This window comes from Cajanus cajan, chromosome 10, assembly GCF_000230855.2.
Source record: "Cajanus cajan strain Asha chromosome 10, NIPB_CcT2T_4, whole genome shotgun sequence".
Taxonomy (NCBI): Eukaryota; Viridiplantae; Streptophyta; class Magnoliopsida; order Fabales; family Fabaceae; genus Cajanus; species Cajanus cajan.
This window is the reverse complement of record NC_138526.1, coordinates 47496892-47516461: the sequence shown is the minus strand read 5'-3', so window position 1 is coordinate 47516461 and position 19570 is coordinate 47496892. Positions and strand designations below refer to the sequence as shown.

General features: G+C 29.5%; 2 protein-coding genes across 4 annotated transcripts; both read left to right on the top strand.

The window, feature by feature from the left end:
• The first annotated feature begins 276 nt into the window (after positions 1–276).
• On the top strand, positions 277–2522 carry LOC109819034 (Galactose oxidase/kelch repeat superfamily protein). Of its 2 annotated transcripts, XM_020384613.3 has the most exons (3): positions 277–493; positions 687–773; positions 1095–2522. In XM_020384613.3, exon 3 carries the CDS (start codon positions 1131–1133, stop codon positions 2223–2225), a length of 1095 nt encoding a protein of 364 aa, XP_020240202.1. In that variant the 5' UTR covers positions 277–493; positions 687–773; positions 1095–1130; the 3' UTR covers positions 2226–2522. The 2 variants fall into 2 exon arrangements, with proteins under 2 accessions (XP_020240202.1, XP_020240201.1); XM_020384612.3 differs by having other exon boundaries at positions 687–2522.
• A 3608-nt stretch (positions 2523–6130) lies between these two features.
• On the top strand, positions 6131–8297 carry LOC109819040 (putative E3 ubiquitin-protein ligase LOG2). Of its 2 annotated transcripts, none has more exons than XM_083065906.1 (3): positions 6131–6702; positions 7092–7569; positions 7950–8088. In XM_083065906.1, exons 1-3 carry the CDS (start codon positions 6383–6385, stop codon positions 7950–7952), a joined length of 801 nt encoding a protein of 266 aa, XP_082922032.1. In that variant the 5' UTR covers positions 6131–6382; the 3' UTR covers positions 7953–8088. The 2 variants fall into 2 exon arrangements, with proteins under 2 accessions (XP_082922032.1, XP_020240208.1); XM_020384619.3 differs by having other exon boundaries at positions 6163–6702; positions 8002–8297.
• The last annotated feature ends 11273 nt before the right edge of the window (positions 8298–19570 follow it).

Below are 19570 nucleotides of genomic sequence, written 5' to 3'. Positions count from 1 at the left end.
AGATTTAAACAAATTAACATTAGAATTTTCCAAGATATAAATTCTTATTAAAAAAAGAAGTAAAAGTATGTGAACAAGTTGTACACGCGTGAGTAAAAACTTTGGTCTTTGTTAACGTCTAACGACCAAAGGAAGGATAAGTTACTAAAATTGAAATGCTTGAACAGTTTACACGCAAAACTAATAAATTGGGAATTGATTATTGTGATTAGAGCAAAAGAAAAACTGACAGAAGAAAGGGTGAGAAGAGAAATAAAAAAAGAAAAAATAGAGGACAAAATGAAATAGATTAAAAAGTGGGGTTAGAAGAGCAAAGTGTTGGAATTATTATATTTATTTATAAGCCATAGCTCGTAACTCGCACATAGACATAGTACTTCCGTGTCCAAAGTTACAAGTTATCTAAGCCCACTTTGTGTTGTGTTGTGTTGTGTTTCACTCTCTTTCTGCCAATATGTTCATCAATTCCTCCATTTCTGAGATCCACTTTCAGGTACCCCTCTTCCGCATTTTTATTTCCCCTTTACAACCCATCAATCATTTCCTTTTTGTAAAATAAAAACTTTTTTTTTTTTTGGATCCGAATCTCGTTTCAATTGGATCACACCCAACCCTTTTGCTCAAAATTTATTTTTTCAGCGTGCTTTTACCGTTTCAATCATTTCCTATTCTCCTGAATTTTGCAGATGGTTGTGTTGTCCCTGTAGCTTCGAATCGGACAGCGAAATTTGCTGGGAGAGTTTCAATTTCAAATCTTGTCGGTGATTCATTTGGTATTGCACTCGCGTTTCTCTTTCTCTATTTTCATCGGAAATTATGGTTTTTCATTTCTAGAGGGGTGGTTTTTATGCATAAGTCAATTATGGGTTCCTAACTGATAGATAGAAGAAAAGAATTGAATAGATAAGAGATTGGTGGCATGTCGATGTGGATGGTGTGATGAATTTGTTTTTATGGGTAGAGGCGGCACATGAATTGAAGGAATTGTTGGAATAATAATGGTTTTTGCTTCTGCCATCTGCTATGGTTTTGTTGGGGTGTGCTGAGGTTTCCTTGTCATGACAAAGAAATTGCGTTTGGGTTGTTCTTTGCAGGAGGAGGATGGAAAGAAAGTGAACAACTTTGTGGAAATGGATAGTGGGGAAGGAGTGAATGATGGTTTTCCTGGACCTGGACCAAATGATTCGCTTCTCCCTGGCCTTATTGATGATGTTGCCCTCAATTGTCTTGCTTGGGTTAGTAGATCCGATTACGCCTCGCTATCGTATATTAATAAAAGATTCAATAAACTGATCAATAGTGGCTATCTATATGGGTTGAGGGTACAATTGGGGGCTGTGGAACATTTGGTTTATATGGTTTGTGATCCAAGAGGTTGGGTGGCATTTGACCCTAAGATAAACAGGTGGATGGCGTTACCTAAGATACCTTGTGATGAGTGCTTTAACCACGCAGACAAGGAGTCCCTGGCTGTTGGCTGCGAACTGTTGGTCTTTGGTCGGGAATTGATGGAGTTTGCCATATGGAAGTATAGCATGATTTGTCGCGGTTGGGTGAAGTGCCAGGAGATGAACCAACCTCGCTGTTTGTTTGGATCTAGTAGTCTTGGTTCAATTGCTATTGTTGCTGGAGGAAGTGATAAGTATGGAAATGTTCTAAAATCAGCTGAGTTGTATGATTCTTCATCAGGTACGTGGGAACTTTTACCGAATATGGACACGCCGCGTAGATTGTGCTCTGGTTTTTTTATGGATGGCAAATTCTACGTGATTGGTGGAATGTCGAGTACAACTGTTTCATTGACTTGCGGAGAGGAATACGATCTCAAGACAAGGAATTGGCGTAAGATAGAGGGGATGTATCCGTATGTTAACGTGGGTGTTCATGCACCTCCGCTTGTGGCTGTTGTGGATAATCAGCTATATGCAGTTGAGCATGTAACTAACATGGTGAAGAAATATGACAAGGAAAGGAACAGCTGGAATGAATTGGGGAGGCTTCCAGTCCGGGCAGATTCTTCTAATGGTTGGGGGTTGGCTTTCAAGGCTTGTGGAGAGCAGCTTTTGGTTGTGGGTGGACAAAGGGGTCCAGAAGGTGAAGCTATTGTGCTGAGTTCATGGTGTCCTAAGTCAGGGATCAGGAATGGCATCATAGATTGGCAGGTACTTGGTGTGAAGGAGCATCTTGGGGTGTTCGTGTATAATTGTGCTGTTATGGGTTGTTGAGATAATTATAGATTGACTCAACAGAGGATGCTGGTATCCACAATCTGACTTAGCCTTGAAGGGTGCTTCCATGTTCAATCACCTCAAGTTAATTGTTTATGGGATAGCTTTCCCTAGCTGGGAATTTGGTTTCTTTCTTTTAACATGGTTTATTTGGATGTATTTCTCACTTTCCTGGTCCATAATTCTAAATTGCTTTTGAGATTACTGAGTAGGCTTACACAGATATGTCATGCTATCTTTTTTAGCCAACTATGTAAACCAATAAATGAAGGAGTTTTCATTGTTTAATGTTCATTGATTTCTGCTTAAATCATGTTGTATATAGTAAGTTTTTTGAAATTTATATGTCCATCTTCATGTCTAGAGAAGTAATACAGGGTGTGTAGTAGGGAAAGGAATTCTTAGATTGTTTATCTGACTAGAATTTTAAGAGTTGAGTTTCTGTGGCACATAGGCAGTAGCTAATGTGCTCAGAGAAGTCAAATGATGGAGACTGCTCCTAATATTTGGCTCACCAATCTATCATTACATTTGGCTCAAAATTTTAGTGTTACATTTGAAGCATAGGTGAAAACAAAGTTACCAACTTTTTTTGAAATCATTTTCTTGGTGTTTCCTTTTTATGTAACATGAAAACGAGGTCCCCTCAGGTCTATAATGTGTTTGTGCTTCTTGTCCATCCGTCCAGCTGTACTTGCTGGATTAAGGTCTAATTTTCGTCTTCCTATTTATGTGGCATACACCGAATGAAACAATATGACCTTAAAATGATTTCTCTTCTTTAGTCAGGGAAGATTAATTGGGACCATGCTTCATTACTCTATTTGATTCCTTTGTCCTCTTCGTTTGTAACCTATTATTTAATGCTTCACAGTCCTTAGTACATCATGTACACTTCATCATCAATTTGATGTTGAGATGAATAGGTGGTTTGACCTCTTTCCCCGCCAACTAGCAACGTGATTGTGTGAATCATGAAACAAGCCTCTGCGCAATCCCCACTTTATTTACTGGATTAATCATAGTTGCTCACACACTTATTTTTAAGTCATTAGATGACATTTTGAGTTATCCTACACTTATTTATTGTTGTTTGAGAATGGAATCTGCTCACTTTTACTGTAAAGAACTAAAATTTGCTTCCACCAAGAAGTTTTCTACAAGGACTATTCGGGTAGCAAATTTTTTATTGGACAGCTGTGCGTTTGTGAATGAATGATAAATGTTTCCAGTAAGTGATTTGGAATCTTGTGCTATAAAATGACTGATGCAACTTACTCCCAACTAGAGAATGATATACAATACAAATTAATCAGGAGATTCGTAGCCAACAGTCTACCAATTATGTAGGACTTATTCTTTTGTGCATAGTGAGAATGAAGAACAAACACCCAACTAATTCTTATATAACTCCATCCATTTTCAAGATGATGAATTTTTAATTATTAAAGTAAAAGATATTGTTTATTTATTTCCTGTTAGATTCAATTAGAAATTTTATCTATGTTCTTCTATTTTGATATTTGAATTTTAAGTAATAAAAGAAGAAAAACCAAGGTTCTAATTTATCAAGAAATTAAGAACAAAAGAGTAATTTTAAACGCATGAGTATTTTTTTAAAAAAACAAGAAAGCATTGGGGTCTTTTCTCTTCGAGTTGGAATGGATGTCTAACTCACGATTAAAAAGAATTAGTGAAAAAGGAATGGGCATTTTTTTTTACTTTCATCTTTTATCATCTTACGAGAAGCTATAGGCATACAAAAATGACGAAAAATAATAAAAACTCACATCTCTTTAAGGATATACAAGATTCTCCTTTTCCTCTTCTCTTTTTGTGCTTTTGTTTAATTTTTCTTTATGTCTATCTAAACTCTCTTTTATTATGGTTAAGTGAATTTCAATAAAGTCATTGATCCTCTGAGTTGTGTTGTTAATAAAGTTTGATTTCTTTATCTTTGTATGTGTTCTTTGTGTTTAATGTTTCTCAAGACTCGGTCATCTTTAGATTTTTTCTATTTTTTGATCTAAATTAGACAATGGAATTTACTTGGTGCACGTGCTTTGAGACATAAACCCAAAAACGCCTTATAACCTTAAAATTGAACGGAACCTAATATTAGCATTTTATCAATCATGTTAAACTCGATTTATGTCCTATTGATTCCTTAAATCTTAAAAGAAATCTCTATAAAATTTATTATTTCTCACAAATAATTCAAAACTAAGTGTTTCTCTCACCATTATTTACAACAACTCAATACAGTTACCATTGTTACCAAAAGTTGTTAACACTGGTTGAGTCACCGAACAAGTGAATCTTTTTCACTTTTGAGTTGTTAACACTGATTGTAAAAGACTAATGCTTGCTGTGTGATGGTAATATAACCCATTTTCATATTGGAATGGAATGGAATGAGATACTTTCTTTTTATTGTGTTTTGGTCGACAAATGAACGAGATCCTTTCTGCCGTATGAAATGTTCGGACCACCTGTACTAGGCTGTTGGATTATTTTTTAAAATCTGGGATTGGGCTAAGAAAAAGAAGCCCAACCCTTTGGTGGACCAAAAGAACGGAATGAACCCAAAAGATTGCAGTTAGCCCCACTTAAGTGTTCTTCATTTAGTTGAGGAAGGGTGTCCAATCCAAACTGCGCTTGGTTGAAGGAACTTTTTATTTATTTATTTATATATTTTTTTTATCTGTTTATTTTGATACTGTAAAACTACAGACTAATTAAGAATATTAGTATCAGATAAATTGTATTATTTTTCAATATTAGTCATCACCGAAACATTTTCTAGAAAGTTGTTGATTTTGACTGGTAAGAGTTAATTTTTAAGGTTTTGGGTTTAATCTTATAAACAAATGAAAAAGGAGATACATTCTTACTCTTTTTAAGTTATTTTCTTTTTTTGGTTTAACTCAAAGTATAAAATAACTTTTGACAGGTCTTAAAAAATGAACAACTTTTTACTTTAATAAAACATAGCATTGGAACCATAGTAGGAGATTTGGCAAGTTTATATCTTTCTTGCTACCTATACAATTTTTTCAATTAAAAATATAATTTTTTTTGTTAGAAATATAATATTTTGTATCATAAATGTATATCTATTGTAGCTTTTAGTAATTTATTAACTATTAGGAAAATTATTAATCAAATTGATTAAATAAACATGAAGGGCATTACACAATAAATAAAATAAATAATAATAAGGATCCAATATATATATATATATATATATATATATATATATATATATATATATATATATATATTCAACGTAAGTTATATCAATTCGTACACAATTGGTTACTTTATATATATTACAGTTTTTTTTTTATTTTGATTATTTGTTTTATTTTGTAAATTTTTAATACTAATAAACTGATGATCAAATAATTCTTATTTTTATACGTTTTAAAACTATATAGAACGTTAATTTTGACATATTTCTTTAATATAATCATATATTACAAGTTATTCAACAATGTAACATATATTTACGGATAAACACATACTTTAGTCCTAAAAAAATGATGAAAGTTGTCACGTTAGTTCTAAAACTCAGAAAATATTAAATAAATTTTTAGAATGCCAAATAAGTCTCTAAACTTAATTTCTCACTATTATTTGGTTTCTAAAATATATATCTTACCACTTAGACTATTTTTTTTTTTTTAATTTTTAAACTAATGAGATTGTCAATTTATATTTTCAATTTTATTTAACATAATTTTAGTTTCATGAATTAATACGACAGTTTGTTTTTAAATTTATACTATTCCATATCTATTAATGTAACTTAACCATCCCTTGTAAATAATTAAAAAGAGAAGTCAACTTTGAACAGTAATTTTTCTGATTCGGTAATTCATAGCAAGAATTTAGAAAGTTATAAAGAGAGGTTAATTAAACAAGAGAATAATAAAAGGAGCATATCTGATTTAAAAGGGAAGTGAGGTAATTAAGTAACTGCAAAGAACGTTACTTTATAATATCTCCCTCGTCCTCTTGTTTAGTTGTGTTCCCTTGTGATTGTGACACTGACACTAGTAGCACAATAGTTTGGCCACAAACTTCGATGCTCCAAAGTACAAACAGATAAACAAAGAATTGGGTTGGAACTTGGAAGAGAATTGAAGAAAATGGGTAATATTGGAAGCATGAGGAGGAGGAGGCACCACCCCACTTCACAACCACAACCACAACCACAACCACAAGGAACAAACACAAACACAAACTACTACTCCTTTGCACCACCTCCTCCTAACTACCCCAACACACTTCTTCCTCCCTATCACCACTACCCTCAATCCTTTCCACCACCTTCCCTTCTCCATCACAAAGCTATCACCATTAGGAATGATGTCAATATCAAGAAGGACACTCTTCGCATCCACCCTGATCATCACAATCCTCACCATTTTCTTCTCACTTTCACCTTTGATGCCACTGCTCCTGGATGGTAATATTCCATTTTCTCACTTTTTACTTCTTACTTCTTACCATCAATACAAGTTATAGATACCATGCTATTATTAAATGATGTGTTAACATAATATCATCCAAATTTTGTTCTAGCTCATGTCTTCCTGCTAGATTTTCAACATGTCCAAGAATGTGAAATTTGTAAGAGACATCACCAGCTTTTGAATGTTGTAAACGTGATTTGTTAATTTTCTTATCGTGTACTTTGCTTGACTAGTAATATATTCTATTCTCAGATACCACCCTTCATTATTTTTGCATTTATGCTTTCATCTAGTATAAGATATCTGTCATTCTTAAATAAATATGATGCTTCTTGTATATAGCGTTCCTTTTGTAACTGCTTTGTTCTGTATCCTGCTACAGTATTACAGTGATGTTTTTTGCCAAGGAAACTTTAGATGGTAAGCTGATAGCTGTAGAGAAAAGCTTGGTGAATCAGATCTCAATGCCTTTTCAGCAAGGTCTTTGTCAGAAGTTCAGACAACCTTCTGGAACTGGCATTGAAATGTCGATGTTAGAGGAGACAGGACTAACCAAAGAAGGTGATGCAGAAGTTTATCCTCTTGTGCTCAAGGCTGAGGCTCGACCGTTAAACCGTTATGAAAATGAGGGAAACGTGTCTTCTCAAATTACTTTGGCTAGTTTTGAGAAGAGACAAAGAGGTGAGTACAAGGTCCAAGTGGTGAAACAGGTTCTCTGGGTCAACGGGAAAAGGTATGAACTGCAGGAGATATATGGCAATGGGAATGTTAGTGATGGTGATGGCCATGAATCTGGTGGAGATTGCGTGATTTGTTTGTCAGAACCACGAGACATAACTGTGCTTCCTTGCCGACACATGGTACTTTCTATTTATTGATTTTGTTTCTTATCCTCTATTCCTTCACCTTCTTGTTCTGCTTCTAGTTTCAGTTTGGCAATTGGTTGATGTTTCCGTCGGTAGAGTTAGTTCTTCTTTTAACAAATACAAAAAACATTGTTTTCTATGAATTTCCCCGTGTCCAAGGAGTAAAGCTGTTGGACTATTTCAGAGTGTGTTTTTGTGCCTATCATATAAGCCAGCTTCTTGTATAATTGTTTTTATATGGATTCACTTCAAAATAGAAATGCATGCTATAAATGTTACTGTATTTTGTTCAGTCTTTGATTGCTGGTTGAGTTTGACTTGGTACAAGATATTTTGACCTTTCCAATATGGATCACATTGTTTAAACTTTGCAGTGATATGCTTTATTTGATGCATGATGTTTCCCTTGTGATATTTGGAGTGCAGTGCATGTGTAGTGGCTGTGCCAATCTTCTGAAAGTTCATACAGCCAACTGTCCCATCTGTCGGCATCCAGTTGAGAGGCTTTTGGAAATTGAAGTTAAGTAAACAATAGATATGGTGATCAATGAAGGTCTACATTCAACAGAATGTTACTTCTTTTTCTTATCCGCTTTCCACATGCAACCAAAACTATCTTGCCATATACTTGTATAACTGAAATTTCCTGGATTTGCTTTTGTAACAGTTATGGACCAGAGAAAAACAAAAAAAAAAAACACAGCATATTTTCCATTTTACTATTTTAGTAGCTACGATGGACGTAATTTCAAAACTTATGGGGTAGACAAAAAGAGTAATTCACTATTTAATTCGTTGTTAAGCTACAACGTTTGTGGATGCGATAACTCTCGTTGTGTTATTACTTGTACAACCAATAATCTTAACAACTCTCAAAACGTATACTTTGTTTGCAATTTCTTTTGAAGAGAACCAATGATGATGTCGTGTAGACAAGAAGTGGTTTTACGATATTTTGTAAGTGAATGGTAACTTGGTAAATTAAAAATATTTTCATACAATTATTAAATTAAACGAGTTAAATTGTATACTTTATCGTAAGAGATGCAAACAATATAATGCTCACATCTCTCAAATGAGAACAGTAGTGAAATAGACTAAATAATATATTTTATAATAAGTAAATAATATAAAATATTTTTTTTAGTGATGAAATGATTATTTACTCTTTATTTTTTTTACTCGCACATTAAAAAGAGTAGAAAAAAGTCATCTCGCTAGATACATTCTCATATAAAATAATATATGACATTAGATCATATTTTGAATGACAAAATCAAAAAATAAATACATATAATTTTTTAAATTATCATTTAATTACCGATTAAATTTTAATTTGAATCATCTATATAATTCTCAAATGTATAGTTTTCACATTTAATTTATCTCACTATCTTCCCGCTGTATATTATCTATAAAATATAAGAAAAAACAATACAATTTTTTTTAGTTGTAAGAACACAGATGCTGTCAATCAGTCGTGGATTTATATTTATTGAGAAGTAAAAGGTGACTTCTTTTCTTAGTTCTGTATCTTGGCTCACATGATTAATACTAGTACTTTGCTTCTGTATCCCCAAGTAGCGACTTTATTAATGTTGGTTTGCTGGTGGTTGTTGCCAGGTGCACAACAACACATCTCTCAGAATTTATTTATTTAATATGAAAGGTGTATTTCTTTAAAATATAATAATAATTATTATTAAATAACAAATCAATGATATAATTATTTTAATTAAACTTAATTACATTTTTAGTCTTTTTATTAATCTTTCATTAAAAATATGATGATTTTTGGTTAATATATCACCACCAAATAATATAACAAATTATGTGGTGCTAACGATGACATTTTTTATAACCATTTCTATACAAACTAGTCGTAGTTAAAAGTAATGTAATATTCGTTTGAGATTGTGAGCATATAAAATATATAAAAAAAATTCTAGCATGATTTATTTAATATCCAAAACTAATATTTGAAAGTTAGACAACTTAATTAAAAATGACATGATACTAATGTAACAAATAACATAGATATTAATGTGTCAAAGCACATGACAAGATTGTGTGAAATATAAAAATTGTTAAAAAAATGTTAAGTTCAAAGATATGATTAAATCTTATCATTACTTTTAATTAGTGATAATAACACTTCATTATAACGATATGACAAATCAATATATTTACTATTGAACAACTTTTGTGTAGTGGAAGACTAAACACATGTATTAGAATTAGAATTTATAATACAACTAGTAACTAATATCAAATATATACATACTATACACAAAATACAGTATCAATTGTAAAATAAATCTATGTGTCGATCAACACCTATACAATACACGACTACATCAAAGTAGTCATCAACAAAATCTAGCCACTTCTAACGTGACTAGCCTCCAATTACACAAGTCATCCCACTAATCTTATTCTGCTCTCATACCAAGTATGATCATCGTAGTTCAACCACAAGAAAAACAGAAGGTAAACTTGTGAAAGGAATTCAACATAACAACTTATAAAAATATCATCATATTAAAATATTTCAACTTACAACATGACAACATCATCATCATAGCAACTTAACATCTTATAACATGTTCATCATATCAACATATATACATATACATCATCTAATGCGTCATCACACATATCAACTACAAAGATCTCCTACATCTTACGGTGAGTAGTTTAAGTGGTTTGACCATACCAAATCACAACGATTGGTATAATACTAGAAACAACGGCTAACATGAAGTTAGAAACAACAATTAGCACAAGGCTAGAAACAATCGTTAGCATGAGCTATAGATTGATTTCTTAGGTTTTGTCCTTTAAATAAAAAAGTATGATACTATATTATGATAGAATAATTTGGGTATAGGTTTATCACGACATTAGTCTGCAACACTAAGCCTCCTATGAAATTAACTTATCGACTACTCTTCAAATACCACAATCCTCTGATATTAGGTTAGTGACTAAGTCCCTGACCTAATACTTTACTCGATTAGATGCTTTATATACATGTGTCTCAACCTTGTCTACACACGAATACCACATTAAACCTAAAAGAGACAACTAAAAAATAACATCCATTCAAAGGCCAACTTACTTGCTGAAAGGTTCAACCGAGCTCTTAGAGCACCGTAACATATATATACACAATGCGATATTAAGTACAAAAATATCTTTACCTCTGCTCTAGTTTCTATGTACCGTAGCTAAGACATGTATCTAACCCATATATCTATAACTTTTCAACTTAACAACTTTATCAACTTTCAACATTCAACTTATCAGCTTTAACAACATACAATTTATACAACTTTCAACTTTCAACTTCACAACATGTTAACTTGAACAACACAAAACATCATACATATTTGCAATATTCACATCTTTGATTAAACAACATCAAAAATCAACTTAAGCAACTAAAACAACTTACAACTTTGCAACATATTCAACTTACCACATATCAAAAAATGTATCATCTTACTTACCCAACTTATTCATCATTCATTAGTTATAAAACAACTTTAACAACCAACTTTTCATCATACAACTTGTGTTTGACACCATTCACTAGGCAGTCAATGCCATTGAGGCAAGGAGCTCCTTATCTCACTCATACTTGGCGTTGCACCACTTATATCCGATGTGATTTAGGTAAAGAGTGCCCTTAGTCTTGCGCCCCACAATCAAGCAAAGAGCTCTTTGTCTGACTCATGCCCAACATCACTCCAACTACACTCGATGTGATCCTAGACAAAGACCATCCTCTCATCTCACGCTCGGTGCCATTCAACCCACACCTGACATGATTCCAAATCAAGATAAGTCTCTCTTCTCACGCTCGACGCCACAAATCTTGCGTCCAACATGAACAAGATAGAGACCTCTCTTTGGAATCATGCTCGACGCCTTAAAGGCATGCCCAATGTCTTGAAGGCGCGTCCGTCGCGATTTAGTTCCTACACTTATGTAGGAATTGATTTCGATCCTAAACACCTGAAAATCAACAACCCAACAACATGCAATGCAACATACAACAATCATACATCATATACAACTCAGTTTCATCATTGAAAACAACATGCAACAAGTATCGAAACAAGAATCAACTCAATTTATTATATTTTTCTTCAAACCATGAAAACCTTTTTAACTTCATCTTCTAAATCATTTAACTTCTTCAACCAACTCATTCCCATCATCATAACCACATAATATACACCTAAAGAATCAAATTCATAGCTTTCTTTACCTCTCAGAGAATCAATTCACAAGAGGAGAAGAAGAAGAAGATGACTCTATACTTCAACCACTGAAGCTCCAAACTTAGGAACTCAAATCCTCCATTACGACTTATATCTATTGAGAAATGAAGAAAAAGAAAGGTTCCTCAAAAGGAATGAGAAGAAGGAGAGAATTTTAACCCTCTAACTTCTCTCTAGAGTTTAAGAAAATTGAATTATGATCTTACTTTTAAAAAAAATTTCTTTTATATCTTTAATTTCCTAAGTCGACTCTTGGTCTATTCCTCTAAAGATCAACATGTTTTTAATGAGGGTCTTTCAATCCTAAAACTCTTAGCAACAACTGTCAAATCAAACAACATGATTATGAGATAACAATGTTACACTTTACTACCAAATTAATAAGTTTCTTTAAAATCTAAATAAAAGTTATAATATATATATATATATATATATATATATATATATAAATATATATGTTTAATGAAAACCAAAACTCCAAATGTATATTTACTACTAAATAAAAAAATCTATATATGTTAATTATTTTAATAATTTTATTAATAAATTTATTCTATTAATATAGATATATTATTGATAAGTTAATAATTTAATAAATATAAATACATTGAATATGATATGATGATATAAATTGAGTATCTAAGTTGTTTTAATCACAAAAAAATATATTTATATTACATATTTTCATATAACTTTCTTTTAATAAATTTATATTTCTATAAAATTATATTAATATATTTTAATTTGTTATTAAATTACTAGTTCTTTTGTAAATATATTAATAATATTAATTTATAAATAGTATTATTGATACTAATAATATATAAATTTGATTTACATAATAGCAATAAATAATTTTTTTTGATACATGAAAGAAAATTATTATTATTATTATAATATATCATACATAAAAAGAAATAGTAATAAATATATGTATAATTTTGGTTTTTATTGTGTATGTGTCATTTAAGAATTAAATGATATTATCCTAACTTTTATAACTATTACACTGTTTAATATTTTTTCATTAAATATAATTTTTTTAAAATTAATCGTTAAATTAAAAATTTTTTATTCACAAATTATATATATAATTTAATATTTATAAAAAATGAATATCTTATTTATATAAATTAAAATTGACTTAATTAATATATATATATATATATATTTAAAAATATATAGATAGATAAATATTATAATTTTTTCATATCTTAAAGAAACTCAATACTTTTGTGGTTAAATATTCTTGTTAGACTATGTCTGGTATTTCTTTTCGTAACTTTGAGTTGTTTTTGGCGAAGAATAAAAAAAATAATTGTTGGTTGCAATTTGGAAAACAACTGAAATTTGTTTAAAAAAAAAACTATTTTCATGAATCTAACAATTTAAAATTTATGATTACTTTTAAATAACTATTTTTCTTTCTTTTTTAACGAACTTATTTGAACAAAAAATTATTATAATCTATTATAACAATAATAATCGATTAGTGATAGGTTCAAATCTTTACATGCCACAAAAGTTATTAGATTTTTATGAGAAGATTGATTGAGTGAGTAAAATGGAACAATTATAATAGTTGAGAGACTCATTCTCAATTGAAACTTGTGAGACCCAATTGCACCATTTCTTTATTTAAACCCTAAAAATTTATTTATATTACTGTCCAAACGCATCAAAATCTCAAATCTTTGATGAGAAAATTTGATAAATGTCGATGCAATCATTTCCAACCGACTTCAATACGAGCCATAGACCAATCTCAATAAGATAGTAGACAATTCTTCATCATCGAACACTTAAGTGAAAAGAGGATTAGACTAAAAAAAGCATTCTTATTGATGCAGATGGCACGTAAATGATTTTCAATTAATTGATACAGCAGAAGAGATATTCATTAAATTCTTAATTAAAAAAAGTATTTTTATCGAAAAATAAAAGCATTAATGGTGCCCTGAGATCCCAACTATGGTGCCTTGTTACTTCCTTGTCATGTAAATAAATGAATGGAGTCGGTGGCAATGCAATGACCCATTAAATTTTGTTTTGTTTGTCGATGGTGAATTTAAAATGACATGGCACATTTTAGGACGCTAAATAAGAAACAAATTATGAATCTAAATTCCAAAGAAAGAAAAATGTCACGATCAGTTCTAATATTGTTGGAGTCGCAAACTTGTATTCTGACCATTCGAATGTCGTGTGTCGTCTCTAACACGTAATCTTACCAGCTAAGGGTACTCTTTAATTTTTTATTTTTGTTTCCATTGCATCAAAACCACATGTATCCATAGGAAAAACACAATGTATGGCCAATTTTAATTAAAGAACAACACTTTTCGTACATCATAATTGTTCATTTTTAATAATATGTTTTACGATTAAAAACAATCATATATGGATGATGTTTTCCTTCTTTTCCTCATCTTAAAGTTCACCTCAGTTTTGTCCTAATCTTAATTCCATACATGGAGGCAATGAAAGGGTGATGATAAGGGTAGACCATTAAACTTTCCTCTGACTCAGGTATATGTCAATGTCACTATAAAATGCATCAAAAGAAATTGAATGTGATTGCATGCATATGCTGACTTATCAGTGGTTATGCTAATATAATTCTGCATTCCCTCACACTTGAGGTACAAACATTTAATTTTCCCTTTAATTAGTAATTCATGTTAGTAAGTTAATATAATATTGTTAAAAGTAATTTTATTTAAAAAACAATTAGATAGAATTAATTTAATAGAAGTGATTTTTATGAAATTATTATATTAATTTAATAACATTTATTTTTTATACATAAAAAAAATCAAAATACAAATTTGATAACTAAAATATGTTAAAAGGTTAACGTATGCTGCTGGTTGTCAACTATTTTCATATAATTATAACAATTAAGACTTCCCTAATTATTAAATATTTTTTACTTTACCTCAAATTGTGTATATATTTATTTATTGGATTTCGGTTTTTTTTAATGTAACATTTATATAAAATGAAATCTCAATAATAATTAAAAAATATGAGAGAAAGAGTTTAAATAATTAAAAAGAAGGCCATGGAATTTTGATGTCAAAAGTTCTCACTAAAGAGAATTCAAGTAAAAATTTCAATTGAGATAATACATTTTTTTATTTTCCCATTATCATAAACTTAGTAGTGACAGAGTTTAGTATGTACAAAATTTTAAAATTAAATCTTGTTAGTTTTATTACAAACACACACAAAAAATATTTTTAATTTTGTACCTTTTGATTGGTCTAATAATTGAGGTTGTTGTTTTAAATCTTGTCGTTAAGTGTTTGAGGTTAGATTATCTATTGTTAAATCAATCTATTGAATAAGGTCATTAGTTTCTTAAAGTCTCTTCCCTTTAAAAGTTAAGAGTCTTGAAAATATGTATCATTTACTTCTTAACAGATAATTTGTATTGGTTGATAGAGTAAATTGATTACTTGGAAACCTATTGTCAAAAGACATGTAAGAAGAATAGTGACTAGATAGTTGATCTCACTAAATATACAAAAAAAAATTAAAAAAATTAAGAGGTGAGAATCTTGGATAAAAATTAATCATTTATAAATGCTATCTTGGATGAGGATGTTATCTTAATGATAAAGAGATTATAAAAAATGTTGAAAAGAAACATTATAGAATTTTTATCATTATGGAGAACTTTTTAAATTCTCTAGCTCGAAGTTGTTTGAGACAATTGTGCTCAAACAATTGATACCAAAATAAAATTTTTATCTATAACCTCTAAGTAATCTTAGACCAATAGTAACTTGTACTTTTACCAATGATAGGTACGTAAACTAATGATAGGTAAGTAAACTAATGCATTATTATTCCAAGTTGACTCCATTTTTAACAATCAAGCATCGATACATTTATTATGTCATTAGAATATTATTATTATGCAAGTATTCAATGAAAAAATGCAACCTTTATTAAGATTTAAGAAATTAAACAAGAATTCATCTCAAAATATATTTGATGAGATTTTTATTTAACTTATTATTTTGTAGATATTCATTTAAAATCTTGACATATTTTATGCAAATATAATTATTATAAAATTACAAATAAAGTTAAAAAATGTTATCTATAAAATATATATAAAAAAAAAATTATTTTCATTAAAACCTAAAAGATGTGATTGAAACTAATAAACTTCATGAACAAGTAAAAGAAATGCCTAAAAGGTATATATTAATACATTTTTTTTATCTTTCTCTCTTTGAGATAAATAATTTTAGCAAAATATGCAAATTTTTATTTAATTAAAAATTAGTGAAAATTTGATTTCCTTTTGAAAATTTATATATATATTTTTTTGGAAAATCAAAATAAATATTAGAAATGAAATAATTTTAAAATTAAAAAAATCATCATACGATAATTATATCAAAGATGCAATTCTAATACTTTAGGTTACTGTTCCACGCAATTTTCCCAAATTAGAGACTGGATTGCTAGAGAAAGAGTATCCAAATAAAACTATTAAAGGTCACCTACCCAACCCTACCATATTCATGCTGGAAGAAAGCTCTAGAATCATTAAATGCAAGAAATAATAATTTACTTCAAACGTTTTTGTCCTGTTTCAAGCATTAATTAATTTGCATATCTGTTCATTACTATTTACGTCAATTAATGATTATCAATAATATTTGAGTAACCTAATCTTAATTGCTAGGAACACTGCACGAAGTTTGAGTCGAATGATGTTTCCTTACTCGTTTGTAACAGAAAAAGATGAAAACAACTTTGCCCCTTTCATTTCTTCCTAAAGAACAAAGAGTGCCCATAGTTTTTTACACCTTGTCTGAACAAATTTCACAAGAGTTGCGTGAATCCAAAGAAAGTTAGTTCATCATCCTGAAAACAAGCTCAAAATATGGGAAAAGTGAATAACTGAGCTACCTTATACACCGGCATTCGTCGTCATCCCACGTTCAAAGTGGAGAAGCACGAGTCTGTGCTATACGTTAAAGTTTGAGGACGCTCCCTTTAATTTTTCCTATTTTCTTCTCTCTTAGACACGTACCTTCAACACAAGGGTTTATAAAATGGGTTATCGATTTGAATGAGTTTAATAAGGGAGGATGTATTGGATTATGATTTTAAAGAACCTTTTTAGTTGAAAAAAGTTATGTAGATTTTAAAAAATTTTGCAGGATTTTCATGACTTTTAAGATTTTGTAAGATTTTACAAGACTTTCAATCAGGATTTTAATGGATTCCGCGGGACTTTTAAGTTAAGATTTTAATAGATTTTACAGGACTTTGTAAACTTTGCAAAATTTTGTAGATTTTTGACATACGATAAGAGTTCAAGAATTTTTTTTCATACATTCAAATTTAAAAAGAGTCAAAAATAAAAATAATAAATATAATAATATTTGGATAAATAATAATAATAATTCTTCGTAATATCATGTCCTTCTAAATAGCATTCACCCACATATTCATATCTATATCAATCCTCTAAGCATTGGCATATTTTCACTCTTGCTCCTGAGTTTTAATAATAAGCTTAAATTATGATTTTCATTAATCGGTAATGTTGAAGATGAAGGTTCGTCTACCACTCTAATTGAAAATTCATTAGAATAACATTCTTTACAAATAAAATTATATAGTGTTGTACATGTTAAAAATTATTCTAAACAACATTTTAAATTTTTTATAATTTGTGATTTAAAATATTTGTTTATAAATTTATAAATGATTAAAAAAATAGTAGGACAGTTACCCTACTCTCTTATAACTAAATATGTCCTTTCATTCTATATTGGTATTTGAGTGAAAGTTTGTCTTTCATACACTTTTATTCATTTAAAATATCTTAGAAATTTACAAACATCAACTAGGAGAAAAAAAAATTTGAAATTTTTTACAGGTACAAAATAATTTTTGTAATTTTTTAATTGCTTTCAATTATTCACTCATGAAGAAATATTTTTAGTATTAAATTCTAAGATATTACAATGTCTTATGTTAATTTTATTTTTTAAAATATAAAAAATCCTAATTTCACAATATAAAAATTAAAAAAAAAATTCATAGTAAAAAAAAAGAAATAAAATAATTATTGAGTCATAAAAGGAGAAGGATAACATTAACAAATTCAAGAGAGGGAGAGAGATCGCAATTTTTGTGCTGAGACAGTTCTTTCCCCAACTAAGATCCATTCTTATCTCATTCTACTCACAGAAACCCTAACTCAAATTCATCTTTTATATATATATATATATATATATATATATATATATATATATATATATATATATATTTGTTCTAATAAATCTATTGATTACAAGGTCTTGAAGATCTATAGCTAATTATAAAGATCATGATATCAATTTTAACTTTCACCTTTTACTTTTCTTAACGCGTGTTATAAAAAAATTTATTATTTAAAAATTGAAATTTCAAGCGTTTTATGTGTTATATAACTGAGGAACAATCTCAACTAAATAGAGCAAGTTAATTAAAGAGAACGGAGAAAAAAATAGAGCAAGTCAATAAGACTATCATTTATGTATAGAAGTTTCACCAAATAGGGAAATGAAATGAGAGTAGTAGTACAATATTATATATGAGCAATAGTGCAGTATTATTAGTAAGAGAAAAAAATGGAGAAGACATGAGCATAGAAAAAAAAGAGATGAAAAGTCACTTCAAACAATCTTCCAAAATTTGATGGGTTTAGATGTGATTGTTTTATGAATTTGATATTTATAGATACCACTAAAAAGTCCTTCAAAATCTTTCTGATACAACAATCCTTTAAAATTTCTATATTTTTGAATATTAATGGATTGTTTTAAGTTGTAAAAATTCTCAAATGATACCTATGAATTTTAATGGACTCTTTAAAAAATCTTGAAAATCCATATTAAATACCATTGGATTATTTTTAAGTCACATAAAATCTTGATCGAATACTAATAAACTTTTTTACTAAAATAAATCTTTTAAAATTCTATGAAATTCTAAACCAATACACCTAACAACCCTTCTAAATCAACTGTGTGTACCAAAAACTATAGGTAGGTCCGAGAGATCATATCCTTCTTTCACACTTCCAAAGATTAACATGTGATTTTCGATAAAAAATAACCCGGCTTTGCTAAAAAGTATTTAATTCACATAACCGACTTTCCGATCATAACAATTATTACATAACTTGTATTCAAATTAGTAACCTTCTACTGCCAGCTAATTTACAATAATAAAGATATGTGGGCACTCAAATGTTAACCTACATCACGTGAAAGAATGAAACTGAAGAAACAAAAGTGACATGATGAAATAAAAAAGAGAAAGTTAAGAAGTGTGAATTAAATGTTTATACTGATTAAGTATGCATCATTGTTGAATTTATAGTCTCGTTCTAAATTTAGATAGATTGATAGGTTCCTCTGTACAATTACTAAAATAAATAAATATTGCGCACTAGTCTTACACCTATAATTGCGGTAAAGACAAAAAAAAAAAATTATCGCTCTAAATTTTACACGGTTTGAAGATTAAATATTTTTCATACTTAACTATTTAATTTATTAGTATTATAGAGAGAAATAAACACGAATTAGTATCGATACAGTGATATAAAGTGAAAAATAAAATATTAATGTGTCTGAACGAAATATTATTTTAAGACGCGGGCATAAATATAAAAGTGAGTGCAA

What these genes read in the sequence shown, in the direction of transcription:
- LOC109819040 (XM_020384619.3), top strand. Translation starts at nt 6,383, where the DNA reads ATGGGTAATATTGGAAGCATGAGGAGGAGGAGGCACCACCCCACTTCA. An exon ending in GATGCCACTGCTCCTGGATG is followed by an intron (nt 6,703 to 7,091) that starts GTAATATTCCAT and finishes ATCCTGCTACAG; the next exon opens with TATTACAGTGATGTTTTTTG. An exon ending in TGCTTCCTTGCCGACACATG is followed by an intron (nt 7,570 to 8,001) that starts GTACTTTCTATT and finishes TTTGGAGTGCAG; the next exon opens with TGCATGTGTAGTGGCTGTGC.
- LOC109819034 (XM_020384612.3), top strand. Translation starts at nt 1,059, where the DNA reads ATGACAAAGAAATTGCGTTTGGGTTGTTCTTTGCAGGAGGAGGATGGA.